At 38.3% G+C, this 23,132-nt stretch overlaps 1 protein-coding gene across 1 annotated transcript in view; it reads right to left on the bottom strand.

Annotated features, from left to right (window-relative positions):
• IQCM (IQ motif containing M) overlaps window positions 1–23,132 on the bottom strand; it is a gene marked incomplete at both ends in the record, with an annotated part of 278,350 nt that overhangs the window by 123,517 nt on the left and 131,701 nt on the right. The window contains 3 exons of the mRNA XM_079770258.1: window positions 1,502–1,646; window positions 7,890–8,088; window positions 9,189–9,265. Coding sequence (XP_079626384.1) covers window positions 1,502–1,646; window positions 7,890–8,088; window positions 9,189–9,265 — 421 coding nt within the window. The remainder of the gene's footprint in view (window positions 1–1,501; window positions 1,647–7,889; window positions 8,089–9,188; window positions 9,266–23,132) is intronic.

The raw sequence follows: 23,132 nt of genomic DNA, 5'->3' as shown, positions 1-23,132 counted from the left end.
TCTTTTTTTTTTTACTTCCATCCCTTCCCTGTCTCACTTCCCCATTCTACTAACAGTATTTCCTGGGATCAACTCACAAATAAGTTTGTTGTACTTGAATTCTTATCTCAGGGTCTGATTCTAGAGAAAGCCAAACTAACACAAAGAACATCACTTTTTATTTTTATGTTAAAGTAAATATATTTCTCCTTGAGGTACATATGCCTTTACTAGTTTTTCCTTGAATTAATCTATTTTATATGTCTCACACTAGATCAGACTGATGCACATATTAGCATTATGGTTTTTAACTCTATTAATAGAGAATGATGTCTTTAACCTGGAATTAGGCCCCCAAAACAAACATTTGGCAACATACTAGCAGAATTAATATTCTACATAGGTGAAATTAGGGTCCATATAAAACTTAAATCATGGCAATTAAAGAAATTTTCTGGTCATTAAAAGATACTTAAAAGGTGCATGGTCATCTGTCAGATATCAAGTATCAACCTAATTAGTAATCAAAATATGGAAAGAATGGAGAATTTTCTAAAGAACATGAAGACAATTAACAACTTGAAAATTCTATGGACTCTTGAGTTACTTTAGACCTCAATGCAAATGGATGCCTTAGTTGGTAATTCTTGAAATCATTCCTTCAGGTAACTTTCTTGTATTGTTCAGATCCTATGCTGGACAGATTACCCTTGATCTCAACTTGACTTCTTGACATCCTTGCCTCATGTCAACCTATCCTCAAAAAATCCTCCAGGGTGATGTGTTCAGATATAAATTGCACCACAGTCCTTGGTTCACAACTCTCTACAGGCTTCCCAACTCAGTCAAGGTAAAATCCAGGTGTCTATAAAGCCTGATACAACCTGTGTTCCCACTCCCTACTACCTCTTCGATCTCAATTTGCTCTGCTCTGGCTCACAAACTCTATCCAGTACATTAGTCTCCTGGCTTCTTCCCACAGTAACTGCATCCAACTTCCAGTCTTTATCCTTCTTTTCCCTCTGCCTGGAGCATTTTTTCTCCCTCACTTTCTTTAAGACTTTTACCCAAATTCTCAGCTAGAAACTACCAGAGTCCAGACTGGAAAACATAACCACATTTGTTTTTTATGTGTCTTATTTTTTCTCAAACTGAAAAGGTTATATTTAGATGCAAAAATAGTATAATCTGCATTTATAAGCCAAGGAGGATAAATCATGGAAAGAAAATAAAATGAAGAAAAATGAGCAAAACTATAAAATTAAAAATGAATTTAGTGACAAAGTTTGGGGGAATAAAGGTAAGACAGAGTAAAAATAGTGGGGGCATTTAGATAAGGAATATGTGATTTTGAAGTCAGTAGCTAAACGTAAAGTGAGTGGGAAAGAAGTCAGTGTAATAACTGTAAGGTCCTAGTACATATTTTAATAAAGATTAATATATCTGTACATTCATACTAGACTATGGGATATAAAATTATTATCCATAAAGAGTATTATTTAGAAACATCTTCATTACTTACATTTTTTTCTATCCATCCATTCTTCTAGCTCTGAATAGTTTATAATTTGTCTTGTCCTCCAAAGACCAAGTCGATGTTTAACACGATGGATTAGTCTGTGATACATGTTTATAACTGCTCTCAAACTTGGCCCATGATTCAAAGCCTATAAAATAACAACAAAAACAGTAAAGATCCTTATATATTTCTGCTACTTATAGTTAACTAGTGGCCTGGTGCATGAATTCATGCACATTGAAAGGAAATTAATTAGAAGAAATATTTTAATATCGCTATTTGCCCTTTCTCTATAATAGAAGTGTCAACCAAATTCACAATAGACAATGACAGATGGAAACACATGCGTGCGATTGGCGCCAGCAAGAGCTTTATATGTATAGGTAAACTTGCTTAATTAGACCTGCTTTCTGATTTAACTAAACTTTTTCCAGTCCAGTGAAGCACTCCAACTTCTCTTTCATGTAATTGTCAGCAACACAGCAATAAATATCAACATGAAGCAGATTATTATTGTAGATCATGTAGGGAGAACAAAGGGTAAAATATTTAACTTCAGCAGTGTTTGACTATATTCTGCACAGTGAGAAAACATGAAGTCATTTTCAAGGTCCACCAGTTCTTACTTCTTTTCAGTCAGGTCAAGTTTCAAAGGTTTCTAAATATCTGTTTTCCCACTAATGAAAAGAAAATAGGATTCCACCGAGTCTCCTACCTACCTACTCCAGGACTTCTGTGAGGATCAAATGAGATGAGGCACGGGAAAACGCTTCAGACATTTGGTGAAATGTCTGCAACTGGCTATAAAGCAAGTTGTGTTCCTGGGCTGAGGAAACTGCAAGGAGGCTAGTTGTCGCTAGGGAGAGGAAGCTGGGTGTTGCTACGTGACATCATTACCCAGCATCCACAGTGACCATTTCTGGGCTAGGCTGGGCTGTGGGCCTCATTTTGCGCCATGGGGTATTGACAGCATCAGCTGAGATTTGGTGGGCTGTCGCTCTGGGGTGGTGGCGGGGCCTGCGTCCCACTTGAGGGAAGCCGAGTGTTACTTTGTGAGCGCCAGGTCCACAGTGCCATTTCTCTGTAAATGGCCAGTGAGTGTCACAGTAGCTCCTGCATTGAGCATTTGCCCCCTGGTGGTCAGTGCGCATCATAGCGACTGATCGGACAGACACTTAGAATATTAGCCTTTTATATATATACTAGAGGCCCGGTGCACGAAATTCGTGCACGGTGGGGGTGGGGGGGGTGTCCCTCAGCCCAGCCTGCACCCTCTCCAATCTGGGACCCCTCAAAGGATGTCCAACTGCCTATTTGGGATCGGGCCTAAACGGACAGTCGGACATCCCTCTCACAATCCAGGACTGCTAACTCCCAACTGCTTGCCTGCCTGCCTTCCTGATTGCCCCTAAATTGCTTCTGTCTGACAGCCTGATCACCCCCTAACCACTCCTATGCCAGCCTGATTGATGTCTAACTGCTCCCCTGCCAGCCTGTTTGCCCCCAACATCCCTCCTCTGCCAGCCTGGTCACCCCTAACTGCCATCCCCTGAAGGGTTGATTGCCTCCAACTGCCCTCCTTTGCAGACCTGGTGCCTCCCAACTGCGCTCCCCTGCTGGCCATTTTGTGGTGGCCATCTTGTGTCAACATGGGGCAGGATCTTTGACTACATAGGGGCAGCTATCTTGATCTTGTGTGTTGGAGTGATGGTCAATCTGCATATTACTCTTTTATTAGATAGGATAGAGGCCTGGTGCATGGGTGGGGAGCAGCTGGTTTGCCCTGAAGGATGTCCTGGATCAGGGTGGGGTTCCCTTGGGGTGTGGAGAGGCCTGGGCAAGGGGCCTATGGTGGTTTGCAGGCCAGCCACGCCCCTGGTGACGCAAGCAGAGGCCCTGGTATCTGAAATTTATTTATCTTCTACAATTGAAACTTTGTAGCCTGGAGCGGAGCCAAGCCTCCTGCTAATCCGTGGCTGCCGCCATTTCTATAATTGAAACTTTGTATCCTTGAGTGGAGGCCTGGGCCCGCCAGAGTGTGTGAAAAGCTTGGCTTCTTCTGTTGCCACGGAAACCCAATGGTAGCCATCTTGGCTGGGGTTAATTTGCATACTTGCCCTGATTGGCTGGTGGGCGTGGCTTGTGTAGCAGAGTGATGGTTAATTTGCATTTTACCTTTTTATTAGAGAGGCTATATAGATTCAAGTTTGTCCCTTTCATTTCACTCAGTTTCTTAGCTTATTGACACATTTATTGTTTCTTGCCTATGTTGGTTAAATACATGTATTATACAGTGAGGTAATCTCTGAAGTTCAGAAAATTTCATTGTTTGTTATCATATTCTTGTACTTCCCACAGAATAGAGATTTCAGTGATGGATACTTTCATAGTAGCTTCATAGGGTGATGTCCAGATTTCTATAATATGTAGCCTACCCAGCCAGAAAAAGAAAACAAAGTTTTATTAAAGCATTATTCTGTAATGAACAATTTTTACCGAAGCTATACACTCTGGGTCCTCAAATTCTTGTATTTTCTTCCTTTTGAAAATTGTATATTCATGTCTTTTACCTAGTTTTCACTGGACTTTTTCAGGTTATTCATGCTGATTTCTAAAAACTCCATTTTAAAAAGTAACTCTTTTTAGCATATGTGCAAATTATCTTTAGTTTATCTTTCATCTGTGACTATATTTTTCTGCATATTAATTTTCTACACTAATACTTTAAAAAATAAAATATTCATCTATTTTTAGAATTTTTTCCTTCTAAGTAGCCAGTTCCATTTTTATTTATCAATGCAATTATTTTCACATTTTACATTTTCTAGCTCATTAGTTTTTCTATGTATCTTGATTAATTCCCCTTTTAGCCTATTTTCTCTGTTCTCAACTTCGATTTTCACTATTTTGTAAGAATGTATTTAAAGGTCATGAATTTCCCTGAGTCAGTTTTCCTTTGATGTGCTTTGCATACCATTTTACAAGTGAATAATACTGAAGTATAAAATCTTTAAATAACTTTCCTAAGGTCCCATAGCTGGTAAGTTGCAGAATTAGTTTTGAAATGAAACTAATTAAAAGAGCCCACACTTTTAATTATACACTATGTTCCTCTTAATTTACTTAGCATGCCTTACCCATTCTGTGAACTTTTGTTCTGACTTCTTTCCTAGTATATTTCTTTTTATAACACTTATGATTGTTCTTGCTTTTGTCATTTATTTTGTTTCATGTGATTCTTTAAGGTTATTTTTATAATTTTCTTTTTTACCTTCGCTTAATTTTGTGATTCTTGTCGGAAATTTTTAAATTTATGCTCAACCGACATTTCTTAAGTTAGCAATAGTATCAATGAAATATGCTTAATTTGCTTGAATTAAAAATAATAATCAGCATAATGTCACCACTTTCCTTTTCCCTTCCATCTGAATGCCATCAGAATCCAGGAAGATCCTTAATGTTTGCTCATGTCTTTCAACACATAATAACATTTTCTATGTTTATTTTAATCTGCCTTTTGTTCAATAGGTTCATTTAAAAAATAATAATAATTTGTCAGACTTTATTGGACTATTCTACACCCTATGAATCTTAGTGGAAGACAAAAACCTCCTACAGTTTGAAGCTACAAATCAGATGCTCATGACCCAAGCTCTCTCTGTTGCTAGGATGCAGACACGTGATGAAACTTCATCCATTATCAACACCAAATCCACGTTTTGAATCAAAACGAATGATGCTTTTAAAAGCAAAATAGTGGGAAGTCTATTTGTGTAGTAGAGCAACTGTGGCTGCAATATCCATTTTCCAAGGGCAGTATTTGTGGAGGCCAGAATACCTCAGATTCAGTATCTAGATCAGGCTCTTTCTATGCAGGATTTGGCTGGAGCCCTGGGAGCTACATGCATCAGATCTTCTTATTTCTGAGTTTAGTTCTCAGTCCTCTGCCCAATATTCTCCTCAGTATCTTCCTGCTTAAAGCTGTCCATAGGTTTCTTTTGCTTATAATTGAGAAACAAGCAATGTTTTAAATTAGAACAGGAGCCAAAAGGTCCCAGCTTGGCGGGTGCTGCTTAGACAGATGATGCCATTTGCAGAGAGAGCAGGAGCTTTGGGCAGACACCAAAGCCAATTTTAGCATCTTTCCCTCTGAATTTAATAAATATTCTTTGGGGCACATAACTTATTTTACGAGGAAAACCTTCTCAGGTCTGAGGCATTCGGAAGATTAGTCAGGAGGTGTTTACGTTTAAGAAGCTGTGGTTCTTATTCCAGCACGCCTCTCTGTCAGGCTTCTGCATGGAAATATGCCTCAGCTATGATGTTGTGGACACCTCAGGATGTAAATATTTACATTTCCAAGTCACAAATTATCTAAAAAACTTGAAATCTATAACAGCAATATTGAAATAGAAAAGTCTCATTGGAAATTACTGATTATAATTTTCCAATCCCTGTTAGTTTTAAAGGGTAAATGTATCATACTCATCACACCACAACATGAAAAATAAAAAATAAAATGTTTTACAGTAGGTGTTTTCAGCCTGCCTTTTGTCTGTTTAAAAATATGTACAGAATTACTTGCTCATTTGGAGGATTCCATTACCATATAACACTCAGTGGGATTTCATTTATTTGATTTTCTAGCAACAGTAGCCCCTTTTTATGTTTATTAGCCACTTATGTGTCTCCTGCTGTAAAGTACTGGGTCATGTGTTCTGCCTATTTTTTTCTATTATTATGATGGTTTTTATCAGTGTGTAAGATAGACGTTTGCATATAACCCTTGTGCAATATTTCAGCAAGTATTTCCCCACAGTTTAACTTTTTTTAAAATGTTATTGACCTATAAGCAGATATCTTGACCATACTCATTGATGGAAGTCTACACTTGTCTAAACAAATATGTAAGACAATATCCCAAAGGATCTTTATTCAAAACCTTATAAAAACAAAAAGGAAAAGGTTTTAAAGTGACTAAACCTGTATACAATGAAATAAAAATAAAATATTATGAATAGTAATCTTAAGTGCATACACATAAACACACATTTAATAAATATACAAAACACAAATAACATTACAGATTATTTTTTTATTTACTTCCCCACCCACAGAAGAATTAGTGAAGCCCTTAGCCACAATGTAGCTACAGGACATGTCTCTCTCCCGGTTTTTTTTTCTTTTTTTCAGGCCTCTTCTCTGTGTCCCCTGACCATGGACAGACTGATGACTTTTATTACTTTCTGAAGCACATACTCAATAATTCCTTATCTAATTGATTAGTATAAAGACTAAGTACACATTTTTGATCACCTGTATCACTGAATCTTATTTTCTTCCAATGTACACTGTAAAACCTTAGCAGTCACTCCTGATGGCCACAGAATTGGTGCCTCTACATGATTGCACCTGTGGATCTCCATGTCGGCTCCCTGATGTGAGCATACCCCAGTTAGATCTATAGGGTCAGAAGGGAGTTTAACCTAGCCTCAGCTTTTTTAAAAAATACATGTTTTTAGAGAGAGAGGAGGAGGGGTTGAGAGAGACAAACATCGATCGGCTGCCTCCTGCACAGCCCCTACTGGGGATCGAGCCTGCAACCCGGGCATGTGTTCTGAACGAGATTCGAATTGGTGATCTCTCAGTGCATGGGGCTACTCTGAACCAAATGAACCAAATGAGCCACACTAGCCAGGACTGGCCTCAGCTTTTGACAGGACAATTCAATGCCCATGTGGAGCTTGATTTGAAAAAAAGAATCCACCATCTTGCAATGATTATTGGCTACTATTGTTACTAGAATGTCTAATATTTTAAAATTTCTGGAGCCATATAGACTTAGGTTTGTTTGATTCTCAAAATTTGAGTTTGCCACTAGCTAGATGTGTAACTTTAGACAAGACATACTCTCTGTGTCTTACTTTTCATAATTACTAAAGATAATTATACAAGCAGGAGGAATAGTACCACTTCAACTTCGGTCTGGGTTCTTAAAGTGGCCTGGAAATTCATCTGTGTTTTACTAGTCATCTCTCTGCCACTTTCTATAGAAACTTAATCTCAACAAACACTCACCATCCATATGCTCACAGAGAATAAATAGATAGCAAGGGAGAAACAAAATTAGTGCAAACTGGTGGCTTTAAAGTAAAAGTAGCCCCAGAACTGCTCTTTGGTTAAGGATAAGCCAAGCCTTTTGTTCAGAGTCTCCAGCTTGACACAATCAGCAAAGTAGATTATTCATAACATTTTATTAATCCAAAGAAGGCAGATGGAACATTATTGAGGAAAATCATGAATTTATTGACCAGATGATTACTCAAAATTTTACTTACTTGAATCTACATTAGATATATAAACACCTCATAATATTTAACATATGCTTTACCTTGTTCAATATTCTGTGGTATCTTCTGCGTTCTAGCCATCCTCTGACATAAGCCTGCATGATAGTGATCATTCTAATTGTTTTTTTGGTGATTATAGATCTGGTCCTTTCCCGGAATACTTGGAAAATTTCTATGTGTGGCCCAATTCTTTTAACTTTGCTGTCAAGTTTACTGGTTTTACTTAGACTAGAAGGTACCCTAAAAATAAAATACAAAGTGTTTTATTAGAGTTAATTAAAAAAACTTTTGAAAAGTCTTAAATTCATTCCACTGATGAATATATTGAAATAAGAAACATGTGTACACAGAATTTATATATACATTGCTTAAACCTGTCAATGGGGTTCTTCAAAGAAGATTGAACATACCAGAATCAATATAGCCTGTATAAAATTAACCTTCTGGAAAAAGAAAACTCAAAATAAAGTGAGCTTCTCAAAGCTTATTCACAACTATTCAAAAGAGAGAAATAGAATCCAAGGAAAATAGTATTTTCACATGACGAGACAAGTTAGTCAAAATAATTATACTGTCCCAGAAGCTATTAAGCTAAAGACTACTTCATACTTATATGGTGGTGCTACTCTACTTAGCAACCTTCTGAAAATTAATTTCATTTTCCAAATACTATTAATTGAGTGGTATTGGTAGGGTCACGGACTACAGGATCACAGAATTGAGGGGTTGTACTGGAAACGAGGACAAGCCCTGCAATACTGATATTGACAGCCCCTGCAGTGACAAGAACATATGAAAAAAAACTGCAGACTTTCTATCATGCACAGACGCTCGCTCTGTAACTTTGGTATTCTTGCACCTGCATTTTTCCTTTGTATGTCTGTTGAATTTTTTTTTATATAGCAGTCAGTTTTTCAATGTCTTCCAAAGTCCAGTTTCATTGTAATGTAAATACAAAAGGTTTTTTATTCTTTTTAATTGCTTTTGATTCTGCAACTTGTCACAGCTGATGTTCCAATGAGACGCCCAGGTGAACTTCACCAGAGCTGAGGCTTGCCCTAAAGTGCACTGCCTAGAGACCTCTGAGTCCCAGGCCCAACTTTCATAATCCCCACAGTGAAAGGCACTGACTCTGTTTCTGCTTTTTTCTCCCCCTCTGAGTCTGTTTTGATGTCTTCATTAAGCTGGTTCTTAATGCGCCTTGTTCTGTTTTCTACAAAGCCATTATTTTTCTTCACTTAGTGACAGAAATGTTGGGGGTCTGATTTTGATTGTTTGACGCATCTAGTCTCTTTTGGGCAATATATGACAGGGAATCCCACATCAGTCTTTTTCATTACCTTTTCAGTTGGTTTGTCTTGCAGCTTGTGGCATGTTCCGAAATACCCTGTATCATGTTGTTTGAATACAAGTATAGCTAAAATCATTCAAGAGATAATTTTGGGCTCACTATAACGGATGTCAGCTGCAAATCATGAGATGTTCATAATAAGCATTTCTTGGAGATCCTTTTTGTCTGCTTGACCTTCCTACTCCCAAGTAGCCACAACTGACCAGTGACATTGCTCAGGCACTAAAAATTGTATTCCGTATTATGTTCGACCTATTGCTAAAGATGTAGTATTTAGACTGTTGGTTTCTTTGTGCTTGTATATATAAATGAAAAATGTCCTTTTTCTCCTTGCCTTGTACAGCTTCTAGTAAATGTAACTCTTTTGTGTCTGTGGCTTCATTCCATCATTCTCTTTCTTGAAAAAACTTCTGTAGATTAATGAGCAAAAAATATATTTTGTTCTCTGGAGACATATCTTACTTAAATAGACAAAACTTTCAGAAAAGGGGGAAAATGAAGAAAAGTTTACTGTCTATATTAAGACTAGAGGCCCAGTGCACGAAAATTCATGCACGGGGGGTGGGGGAGGCATCAGCCCAGCCTGTGCCCTCTTGCAGTCTGGGAGCCCTTGGGGGATGTCCAACTGATGTCTTAGGCCCGCTCCCCAGGGAGAGTGAGCCTAAGACATCAGTCGGACATCCTTAGTGCTACAGCGGAGGTGGGAAAGGCTCCCGCCACTGCCGCTGTGCTTGCCAGCCATGAGCCTGGCTTCTGGCTGAGAAGCATTTCCCCTGTGGGAGTGCACTGACCACCAGGGGACATTTCCTGCATTGAGCATCTGCCCCTGGTGGTCAGTGCACGTCATAGTGACCAGTCCTTCCGCCATTCAGTCAATTTGCATATTACTCTTTTATTATATAGGATTGATATTGAATAGCTTAGAAAAGAAGATGTTCTGATTTCTGAGATGATTTTTGCTTGGTTAATATACCAATTTTTATGAGTGGGCTTTGATGTATGAGATAAACAGAATGGAGAAGAAGTGGAAATGATTATTTCTGGCTTGTCCAGAGTTTCAAGATCTACTATAAAACCTAAAGGATTCTGAGTTCATGGCTTTTTCTTTTTTTCTCAGAGAATAAATAAGAGAAATGTTATTATAGAAATGCCCAAATGAGCCAAGTTAATACCCAAAGTTACATTCTCTAACAATGAAGTGTAACTAAATCTTAAAGTGATATGTGTGATTGATTCTAAGTTGATGTGTGATGTGTATTGTTGAATCATCAGCAGTGGTCACAAGAGTTCTGGTCTACTAAGTGACTATGAATGGCACACAGTTCTTAGTCATCTATGGAGAAGAGTGTGTGTGTGTGTGTGTGTGTGTGTGTGTGTGTGTGTGTGTGTGTAAAAGAGAGAGAGAGAGAGAGAGAGAGAGAGAGAGAGAGAGAGAGAGAGAGAGAGAGAAAATTGAAATTAGTTGTTTTGGTTAAAAGCTTTACTTAATATAAAAGAGTGATACTATATTAAGTAAAAATGCTATAAATAAATACAAACACATTTATGAAATGATGGATGTATTTTGCTGTTTTTTTATAAATGAAAAAGAAAATAATTTTATCTTAGGCCTTAGACATATGGATTTTGATCAATGGTACATTTCTAAATAATTAAAAACTAAGAATAAAGAAAAGGGAAATTTGGGGTTGAAGAATCTATATTAATAAAAGGGTAATATGTTAATTAGACCAGGTCGACCGGGCATTCAACTTCCTTCTGGACAGTTTAGGGTGACCAGGTCGCAGGGGACCAGTTAGGGGGCAACCAGGCTGGCAAGCAGAGGCAGGCAGGGGCGATCAGGCAGGCAGGCAGGTGAGTGGTTAGGAGCAAGCAGTCCCGGATTGCGAGAGGGATGTCCCAGTTGCGTCCTGGATTGGAGAGGGTGCAGGCTGGGCTGAGGAACACCCCCACACACACACCATGAACAAGTTTCATGCACCAGGCCTCTAGTAATTTATAGAAGACTTGATGGAAAGTGAACTATATCAACAAACAATGGGTTAAAAGAAGCTATAAAATATACCAAATTTTGACAGATCAGGTGTAATGAGCTTAGTCATAAAATAGAGAAGTGCTTATTAATCATTGTTTATACAATGTGACATAGGTGATATATAAAAAAATAAAATTAAAATTTGATTTACTATCTCTTATATTGATGAACTGATTTTTGAATACACCGTCTGCTCTTAATTTGACAAAGAAAATATTAGCACCTTCAATATAGTTTTCTAGGATATGAAAGTTCCTTATATCACAAAATATTCCTTCTATTATGCTCATGAATCTTTTTTCTTCTTTGTGATCTACTTTTTACAAAAACTGGTATTACAAATATTTAGTTACTTGTGGCTGTTACTTTTTTTATTTACTCAAAATGTACCTATGACTTTTGCTCATATTTTGCCTACTCTTACAATTCTTTCCAATACTGTTTTATCCAAATTCAAGCCCCAGATTAAAAAACAAACTGTTATGTCTTTTTAACCTATCTTTTGGGTGTGCCATGTGGTTGCAGGACCTTACCAAAGATTTTCTTCTTCACTATTAAAAGGAGGGATGCTAGAAATGGCAAGGCATATTTGTCACAGTTGTTATATAAATTAACCAAAGATAGCCCTTGCATATTGGCCCCTTTGTTGCTTACTTCTTAAGTCAGGCTAGGACCATGAACTCCGAAGCCTGCTGGCTCTAAACTCAAAATTGTTAGATATCCAATAATTTTAAACATGGCCCAAATAAGCATATTTAGAGACTGCCTGCTTTGCATACCCCACCAAACTACAACTAACATCTGTTGTCATAGGTAACACAAATGCTGGGATTAAAAGACTGCACACTATGGCTGCCCTTTGGGATTCTCTTAACCAGAGACTCCCCATCATGCTGCTGAATGACATCACCTAAATATGCAAGCCCATATCTGACACCCCTCTCTCCTACTCTCTTCTCATTCTGGGTGGTGGCTCTATGCCATCATCTATAGGTCGTTTGCTGTGAGGGACTTCCCCTCTCATGAAAAGTTATCTATGTGATGCCCAAATAAAGCTTGTTATGTGCTAGTGCCACCTCCTAGCCATATCATTTCCTTGATTAGCCCAAAATCCTTGAACTTATTACAATGCCCCATGGTTTTATTTCATTCAGCATGATATTTATTAGCTGTCTTATTTATCAAAGTCCAAAATATGAAAGGAGGTGAGTGATCAAAGAAAAGTTCTGCATCCTTAACTTCAATATATAACAACTAAAACAACCTATATAATAAAAGGCGAATATGCAAATTGTCCCCTCAGGAGTTCGATTGCTCACTATGATGTCCGCTGACCACCAGGGGACGATGTGGAACATGGCGGGCGACCAGTGGTGGTGGCAGGGTGCTGAGGGAGCGAGGGAAGGAGGAGGTTGGAAGGCCGGGAGGCAGGGAAACTGATCAGCCCTGATTGCTGGCCAGGCCTAAGGACCCTACCCATGCACAAATTTTATGCACCGGGCCTCTAGTTATTAATATAAATGTACTGGAAGCATACTGGGGAAATTGTTGCAATGATGGCCAATTAATGACTCTTTATATCCCCATCTTTGCAATTTGATTTTATAGCTCCACCCATCAAGAGGTAGAGTCGATTTACCCACCTATATATCTGGGCTGACTTTGTGAATTGGTTTGACCAAGAGAATCCTGTGGAAGTGATGCTGTGACAATCCTTATCATGTGCCAAGAGGCCTTACACAACACAGTTCAATCTCTTAGACCCCTACATCTACATGAGAACAAGCCAGCAACTCTCAAAGGATAAGAGACCACATGGAAAAGAGACAAGTTGTTTGCAATTTAAATGGGTTGTACCCAGTGAATGATATTAGCTGAGTCTGAACCAGATCATCAAAATTGTCACATGAGAATAATAATGGTTATTTTGAGCCACCAAATTTAGTAATGTTATTAGACAATGCATAACTGATACATGTACTTATGTTTATACCCAAAGACTAATAAACTAACTGTCAAATTAATTTTTAGATTTTTTTTATTTTAAAGGTAAATTATCTCTGTCAAGTAGTAACATTCATGACAAGTAGTGTATAAGTTTTTTGTTTTTTTAACTTAAGGTTTGTGAGTGTCCGCACTGTGGGTAATATCTTCTTATTTCAAGGTGCTCAATGACTAATACCTTGTGGATGGCTATGCATGTTCCCAGTAGAGGGCCTCATTCCTCTCTACTCTGATATTATTGGTTATAATACTATATACACACTAAATGTATAATACACTATTCAGTCTTATCTTTAACAGGAAGTTCCTGCCTTTCTCACACTTGCCCAAAGCTCCTGATACAGGTTACAGTTCATAAATTATGTCTTCTATAAAAGACATAAAAACAATGGTAGCCTTTTTAAGAATGCACTTTCTTAATACCTTATAGTAGAAGTAAAAGACTTATGACCACAGGCTTCTCAATTTAGACTGATATTATAATCATGAACCTGCTGTAATTCTTTTTTTCCAGAAATAGACAACTTTATGTCTGCTTAATCCAAGGCCCAAGAAAAACATAATTAATTGTCTAGGATTATATAAACAGATTAAATTATGATTAACATTAATTTTTAATTAATATGTGAGAAATATCTCCTTTTGTGAGAAACTATAAAGTTCAATTTTTTTTTTACTTTACTTGTATAAACTAAACTGAAACATCCTTTAAAGGGTATGGAAATGGTTTCAACTAACCACTCAGAACTCTAGGAAATAAATCCTAATAAAATTTTAATATCGATCAGAAGTTAATAAATTATCAAAAATAATTTTATATAAATTAAAAGCACATATTAATTTATTTTATCTACAAAACAATGTATCACAATAGTTAAGTGTATACAAAACCTTATTGAATTTATTATATGAGTGTTTATTTACAAAGTTTTGATACTTTTTTTCTAGCATATTATAATTGAAAAATCTTACCTATATCCATATTCCATACTAAAGATACTTTATTTAAAGACAAGTCATTTTACTAGATATGGTGGCTCCTATTAAAGAACAAGGACTCACTTATGTGAAAATGATGGCCACTAAGTTAACCAGCCTGGTTTCTCTTTTATTGGTTAAGGGATTCTCACCTGATAGAATGTCAAACAAACAAGGAACATTAGAAAAGTTGAGGATGTTAAAAAGAGACAGAAGATGCTTACACTGTAGGTAAAACTTGGTAGAGTAAAATAGAATGACTCCTAACTCCTAACCTCAATAGAAGAACTGACAAGGACAATAAAAATATCTCTGCTACATAAAATAATTTTAAATAAATATAACACTACAGAATTTATCAATCTTCTAGACAGAAGTTACTGATGCTTTCCCATCATATGATTCTCATTTTACTAGCCCTAGAATGTGGGCATCTTTATGGTGTGTTTTTTTAAATATATTTTATTGATTTTTCACAGAGAGGAAGAGAGAGGGATAGAGAGCTAGAAACATCGATGAGAGAGAAACATCGATCAGCTGCCTCTTGCACACCCCCTACTGGGAATGTGCCCGCAACCAAGGTACATGCCCTAGACCAGAATCGAACCTGGGACCCTTGAGTCCGCAGGACGACGCTCTATCCACTGAGCCAAACCGGTTTCGGCGGCATCTTTATGTTTTAATCAATACCTCTTATTCCATTTTTGTTAACAAAACTGGTCCAATAAAACACCAAGTTAATGATATTGAGTCAAAAGTTGCTGAACCAACTTATTTAGTCAAAATTGTGCCTTAGACTGTAACCTAGCCACAAGGTAGGGCTCAGAAAGCAAGCTCACAACCCATCTCCCCTCCCTCATGAGTAAGTGTGCACACACTACCTCAGAGTCAGGGGAAGAAAGGCATTTTTATTATGTGATAAACAAACACAGGTAATTATCTCTAGCACTAATTTTCAAAAGAATTAAAGTTTCCAAAAAACCTGCATGTATAAATAAATTCTTTATAGTTTCATTTATAATGGGAGAAATATCTAAGTAAATAGTGTTATATCCAATGAATAAATTAGTATGTAGTCATAAAAGTGACACTTATGTAGATTATGTAATAACTTGAGAAATGCTTATGATTTTTAAATGATATTGAAAATGAAAATAAATTATATTCACTCTATGACTGCAACATTTTTAATGATACATATAAATAAGGCCAGAAAGAAACATGCCAAATATCATTAGTGACTGTATTAACGCAGAACTTCTGAATCCAGGGTGGCATCAAAACCATCTGAGAAGATTTCCAAGGAACTCTTCCTCAGGACCTGCCCTCATAATATTCAAATTCTTTAAACCCACCAATGAAATAAATGCAAATCCCTAATTAAATACCAGGTTATAAAGAAAACTTCAGATGTTAAGAAAAAAATGATTATTTGTTTCTTGTTTTCTAATTTGTTCAGATGTTCTGAAATAGACCAATATGCCACATCCTAGGTAATAAAAGCCTAATATGCTGTGTCCAACCATTTGTTTGACCGTTCGACCAGTTGCTATGACATGCACTGACCACCAGGGGGCAGATACTCTGACCAGTAGGTTATCTTGCTGCTGGGGTCCAGCTGATTGGGACTGGACGAGATGGGCCAGACATGCCCTAGAGCCCTCCCACGGTCCCTCCCCGATTGTGCACCGGTGGGGTCCCTCAGCCTGGCCTGTGCCCTCTTGCAATCTGGGACCCCTTGGGGGATGTCGGAGAGCCGGTTTTGCCCTAATCCCTGCAGGCCAGGCCAAGGGACCCCACCGGTGCACAAATTCAAGCTCCCAGCCTCTAGTATAATATAAAAGAAAAATGGAATAACTACATCGATTAGGAGCATGGATTAGTAGCAGTAGCTATAGCAATCTTTTATTAAGCCCTTCTGACACACTTTCTCCTTTAATTCTCAAAATAATATTTTGGATAAATGTTACTATGTGAATTTTATAAACTGATGCTGCAATAAATTGTTCAGGACTTTGAAGGTATAATTAGCATACTAAGAATTCAGAGCCCTCCTTGTTATGTGCTATGTGATAGAATCTAAAGGGGACAAGGTTATGCCATGACTTCAGCAAGGCTGGCACGGGCAGTCCTCAATGGTCAGGGTGAGTTAGCTGACTGGCTTTTTGTCCTTCTGTTGGCTTCACTGGTACTGAAAAGGTACAGCCAGACTCTGTATCTTGATGATTACAGAAATGCTCTGCTATATGCAGGCTACAAAAACAAGTTGTAAGTAGGTGAGATTTGGAAAACATATTGTGACTCTCAAAGGCCAATGAGTAGGAATTCTCTTCCCAATGTACTTTTTAAATTTATCTTTCTTCACGATGTCTTAAGATAATTCTGATATGGAGATGATTATTATTTTTTACAGATTCTTAGTCACTAAAGAGTCTCTATAAAACTATTAGAAAATCTTTACGAAGATAAAAATGTGAGCCCTAGCCAATTTTGCTCAATGGATAGAGCACTGGCCTGCGGACTGAACGGTCCCAGGTTCGATTCCGGTCAAGGGCACATGACCGGGTTGCAGACTCAATCCCCAGTGGGGGCCATGCAGGAGGTAGCTGATCAATGGTTCTCTCTCATCACTGATGTTTCTCTCTCTCTCTCTCTCTCTCTCTCTCTCTCTCTCTCTCTCTCTCTCTCTCTCTCCCTTTCCCTTTCTCTTTGAAACCAATAAAAATATGCATATAAAAAAAAGATAAAAATGTGAGTCATTAGAGGTTAGATATAAAACCAGTTTTCACCACGGACAAGCCCACCCCCTGTGTCCTCAAGCAAAAGTCACCTCCTAGGAAAGTCACCCTAAGAAAGAATGAGAGAAAGGCCAGGGCTAACTAGCTGAATTTGACTTTTTCACATGCAGCTTGACAAATCTAGGATCAAAGCATCAAATCAGATAGTTTTTAGTGAGAAAATAAATCATTAAGAAGGAAGATATAGGAGAAATGATGCAATAATTAGTGAGTAATCATGTCTGAACATCAGGCCCCGAGCTTGGCAAACATTTGAACAGGGAATTTCCTTTTAACTGCTAATGCTTATATGATAATATATATTAAACACTAAATCAGTTTTAGAATTTGGTTCAGATATTTCTACTAATTAGTTTTGGCTGATATTGAAGTATTTTGTATGCTCCATTTATAAAAGCACTGTTTGCCCATCTGTTCATAGGTTGAAAGTGATTAAAGGATACTTATTTTGGCTGTGGTAAAAGCCAAATACTTTTTAAGCTGCAAATATGTGACAAAGCCAGTTTGGGTTGCCAAATTCAGAAATATATTACAAGTGGTTTGTGATGCCGCCTTCCCCCAGTTCCTCTTCCAACCTGCATTACCAAAAGCTTTCCTGATTAGACGAGCATGCCTGCTTTGTCCAAATGCTTTGCAGTTTAGTTATAATTTACTCTGCTGTGGATCCTCTGCTACCAAGCTGGGTGGAGGGCTTGGGCTTCCTGTTCCTGCAGCCTTGAAGTAGAATCATGTGATGCCCCCTGCTTTGAATGCTGGATTAGAAAGCAATTTGGGGGTGGCGAGTGAAACAAGTTCGCGGCCTCCTTTAACCCCCTGTATGAAGTCTGTTCAGTTTGAAAACAATGTATTAAATTTAGCGTGTGTGACAGAGATTTTTAAGAACAGGGACGTAATACATTTCCATGAGTAGTATTGTCTCAGTGTTGCTGAGTACTCCATTTCCAGATCTTGCCAAGGGTTTAAATTGTTATTTGTGCCAGGAAGACCTGTTCCCTTCAAAACCCAGAGCGGGATTCCTGGGACTTTTAAAAATAAGATGCGGTCTTCCTGAGTGGAAGATGCCACTTACATCCAGGCAAGCATTTTAAATCGTTTACATATCTGAATGAGTTGTGTTCTCTTCTGTGCTTTCTGCACTCCTTCGGTGTCCTGCTCATTCATGCCTCACAAGGCTAGCCTGCCGCGGCCCCCAGAAAACCCAGAGCTGGCCTCGATTTGGCTGCTCCCAGTTCCTCAGCCATCTCTTTAGCTAGAGCTTATGAAAGGGTGGAGGCTGATATGCTATTGAAAGCATCTAAGAGTGTTTGTCTTAAACACTTTACTGCCTGAAGTGCTCTACCTAGTACTTCTTGGGGCACCCTCTGCTCCCAACCCAAACTTTAGTCAGCCATAGAGGACAGTGGGCTCTCCCCACCACCACCATTTCTCCCATCTTTGCTCAGACAGGCAGACAATGAAGATCGGTGCCTGTTCAGAGATGCCTTGTCCTTAGAACAGAGCTTCAGATAATGAAATAAATTCCCACAACAATTCAGGCAATTCAAAAAGCAATTTCTGCTATTATGCTGAATATTTTATTCCCAGTCACATACGTGTGTTAGGAACTGTCATTTCCAGGAACCAGGGAGACCATCAAGCAGGCACACACAGAGCGATGGTCAACAACCGCAAGCAGGGTAAAGTCCACTAGCATGAGGAAAGCAGGAGATGTGAGCAGTCTTCAGAGCAGTAAATGTACTCCATTCCATTATATCAAAAAAGAGAACATTTAGAATTGATAGTGCCATTTTGCCTTCCATTAACGTATTAGTGATATGCTATTACTACTATTTTTTTTTAGTTCACGGTTACTACAAAATGGAAAAGATAAAGTAAATCATTATTATTCATCTACATGTTTACTAGTACATGAATATCTGGAGGCTTGGCATCCTAAAGAATTTTTCAAAAATAAAAAATAAGGAACTTATGGGTTCCAAAAGGCTACAATTAACTTCATAGATGGTATATTTAAATGACAATATCTTTTTCATCCAGAATTGAAACAAATTATATATTTAAAAGGTTAAAGGCTGATGACCAGCCTCTGAATTTATTACCACCACAAATTTAATATTATGAATCAACAATAGAATGTTTTTCCTCTATGAAGCCAAAATCCATCAATTGTTCTATTCTATACTTGGAAATCAGTCGGTCATTTAAAAAAATTATGTGCTCTAGAAATTCAACAGAAGAAAAAATGTATCACTGAAGTCATATTAATCTGCAAAGGAATTAACAGCTACTGCAGAAACACATCTAAAAAGAATAAATGTTTTATTAAAAGAATGCAATAGATTATCTGAAAGAAAAAAGAGAGGTACTAAACAAATTCAAGGGGATCTCAGGAAGATGTTTGTATATAAAAGGATCTGTTTCTAGCCTGGCCAGTGCTGCTCAGTGGTTAAGCATTGACCTTTGAACCAGGAGATCATAATTTGATTCCTGGTCAGGGCACATGCCCAGGTTGCAGGCTTGATCCCCAGTAGGGAGTGTAATATTTCTAACAGGAAGTAAAAGTGCAATGTCATCATAATAGTACAGTGGATCACAGTAAATACAGCTCCCAGCTCACAATTTTCCTTTAGATATTGAGAGTGAACTCTGTATGCACTAATGCATCACTTCCCTTTACCTGATACTATAAACTGCTTTGGATTCTTTATATTAAACATACCAAATCAGAATAAGAGAAAAAATGGGTTAGACATAAAGAAGTTAATGAGATGATGCTAGGAAAAGACAAAATCCCACTTTGCTGCAAAAGATCATTCAATCTTTACCTTTATCAAGGTAAAAACATAAACATACATAATTTATGTGCACATTATATTTAAAAAACTAAAATTTAAGAGTTATATTGTTTGGTTTTAATTCTTGCTGGTTTAGAAATTTTACATTAGGTATTTTATTTATTTTAAAATGCATAAAACTCAGAAAAATGTTCCTTTGACAATTCTAATTGAACTGAGATTGCTTGGCTTTCTTTGAGATGCTTAACATAATCTTGCTTTCCCTACACAAGGTTTTGGGTTTTCTCAACCGTATTTTAATCTTATGGATTTCTAACAATCTCCTGAAACTTATGGAGATCTTATAATTTCAAAAATTATCATTTAAATTGAAATATTGAGGATGTAGAAACCTTCATTCAGAAATTAAATAAATGTTGTATAAATGCTCATCTATGAAAATTATATCCTATAAAAGTTGGACAAAGGTATGCATGAAATGTTTATAGCAGAATTAGAAAATCAAGGCAATAAGATTATCTCTCTAATAAAATGGTAATATGCAAATTAACCATCACTCCCCTACATAAGCCACGCCCACCATCCAAGCCATGCCCACCAGCCAATCAGGGCAAGTATGCAAATTAATCCTATCCAAGATGGCTACAGCCACAGAGAGCAAGGTTTCCTAGGTAACAGAGGAAGCCAAGCTTTCCATAGCCATTGCAGGCCTAAGCCTCCACTCAAGCTACAAAGTTTCAATTATAGAAGGTAAACAAATTCAAACAAATGGCGGCAGAATGGAGCTTGAGAGAGCAGGCCAGGGTTGCCGCCAGCAACAGGGGAAGCAAAGCTTTCTGCACACCCTGGCCGGGCTCACCCACTTAAGGCTACAAAGTTTCAATTGTAGAAGGTGAATTAACTGCCACAGAAATGGCTGCCGGCCGCAGAGGGAGCCCCAGGCTTGGCTCCACTCCAGGCTACAAAGTTTCAATTGTAGAAGGAAAATAAATTCTAGATACCAGGGCCTCCGCTTGGGTTGCCAGGGGCCATGGCCGGCCTGCAAACCACCACAGGCCCCTCACTCAGGCCGCCCCACACCCCAAGGGAACCCCCCACCTGATCCGGGACACCCTTCAGGGCAAACCAGCTGGCCCCCACCCGTGCACCAGGCCTCTATCCTATCTAATAAAAGAGTAATATACAGATTGATCATCACTGCAACACACAATATAGCTGCCCCCATGTGGTCAAAGATCCTGCCCCCATGTGGACACATGATGGCCACTACAAGATGGCCAGCAGGAGAGAGCAGTTGGGAGGCACCCGGCCTGCAAGGGAGGGCAGTTGTGAGGGACCAGGCCTGCAAGAGAGGGCAGTTGAGAGGGACCAGGCTTGCAAGGGAGGGCAGTTGGAGGTGATCAACCCTGCAGGAGAGGGCAGTTAGGGGTGACCAGGCTGGCAGAGGAGGGAAGTTGGGGGCAAACAGGCTGGCAGGGGAGTAGTTAAGCATCAACCAGGCTGGCAGCGGAGTGGTTAGGGGGTGATCAGGCTGGCAGGCAGAAGCTGTTAGGGCCAATCAGGAAGGCAGGCAGGCAAGCAGTTGGGAGACAGCAGTCCTGGATTGTGAGAGGGATGTCCGACTGCCCATTTAGGGCCTGGTGAGATCGGTCCTAAATGGGCAGTCGGACATCCCTCCAGGAGTCCCAGATTGGAGAGGGTACAGGCTGGGCTGGGGGACAACCCCCCGCCGTGCACGAATTTCATGCACCGGGCTTCTAGTATACATTTAAGAGCCCAAAAAATAAAATCAAGCAGGCACTGTGTGGAATTTATAACCTAGTAAATTCATCATAATTGCGCTAGAAGGCAGAAAAAAATCTAAGGATTTGAACATTTTAACTCTTTAATAACGCTGCTAATGGAGTGTCTTATGCAAACCTGTGCAAACAAATGTACCTATGCACTACTATATCAGCTTTTCTTCTAAATTTTGAGATCTTTACAGTTAAAAAACAAAAAGCAAAAAACAGAAAGATTAACCCACCCCCCCCCCAAAAAAAAAAAGAAATGTGGGAACTTGCCTCTTAGGCTTATGATCGTTAAAGATTAGGTCGGAAATAATCATGACTGCCTTACTCACCACTATTGATCCATATAAAGTAGCAGGTTCCATTCCCTACAAAAAGTAGGACTGGGTGCTCAAATTTGCGGTAATTACAAATCAAGTACAACAGTAGCATTTTGTAGTTGGCTCAACCTAGCATCCCCACCTCTTAACAGCCAGTGGCTGCCTCCTTAAATAATACTGCTGAGTGGGTGCATAAACCAGTCCTATTTGCCAACTGTGGAGCATTCCAGCCAAGCTTGTGGGTATGTGTAAATGAATTCCATCATCTTTTTTTTTCTATAACTAAGAACAGAGGGGAAAAAAATAAAAACTCTCTTGTATTACTGTAGCCTGGCAATGGCAATCTATGTGAGACATATTTTTTTTCCTTAAAATGCAAAAGTACAAAAGTTACTTTAGAAATTGGCCAGTACCTTATTGAAGTTGACGGACAACTGATGGAAGATTATACTCTGCCTCATGCAGACTTTAAGGAAACCTCTAGCTAAAAATACACGGTGTCCCCCAAAAATGTATACACCCTGTATATGAGAAATTCCTCTCTAACAAAGAAAAATCCTTCAGGCCAAACTTTAAAGAGTCCCAACATTTGGATTCTAAAGTATCATGGAATTTCTATGATAGAAATGGTAAAGGATTTCAAATAAACAAGAAAAATCTTAATATTGTTTCATTTAAATGTTTTTCAGTTAAATGGGTCTATCTTTGATACATATAGTTTTATATTATTTACTACACTTTGCTTTATTTTCACACTGCTTTGCCTTTTTTTAATCTCTCTCCAGGATTCTATTCTAGTAACACTTTTTTAATTACTTGAGCCACTCTAAGATATGCTAATTCATTAAGTAACATTTCAGTCTACTTCTCTTAAGTAATCATCAGAAAGGCTCTTAAAATTTAAGATATAAAGAGAATAAAAGCAGCATGGCTGAGTGAGAACTCAGTGAATTGAGGACTGGATTCTAGTAAAGTTGGTTTTTTACTTTTGTGAATTTGAAGAAGTCACTAATCTTTCAAATCTCTATTTTGTCAAGGGGAATTTAAAAGGATTGCATCAAGTGATGTCTAAACTTCCCTTCAGCCATAATTCTCTAAAATATTTAAGATCTCCCTTGCAAAAATTAGCTAGATATCCCTGCAAACCTTGCCACAGCTCTTTATGCCTGCAACAGATGGTAGACTCTACACAAAAATGCTTAGCATTCAGACT

The sequence above is a fragment of the Cnephaeus nilssonii genome, assembly GCF_951640355.1.
Source record: "Cnephaeus nilssonii genome assembly, chromosome: 5".
In the NCBI taxonomy this organism is placed as follows: Eukaryota; Metazoa; Chordata; class Mammalia; order Chiroptera; family Vespertilionidae; genus Cnephaeus; species Cnephaeus nilssonii.
Note: the sequence above shows the minus strand (reverse complement) of the source record. Positions and strands in the feature narration are given on the sequence as shown.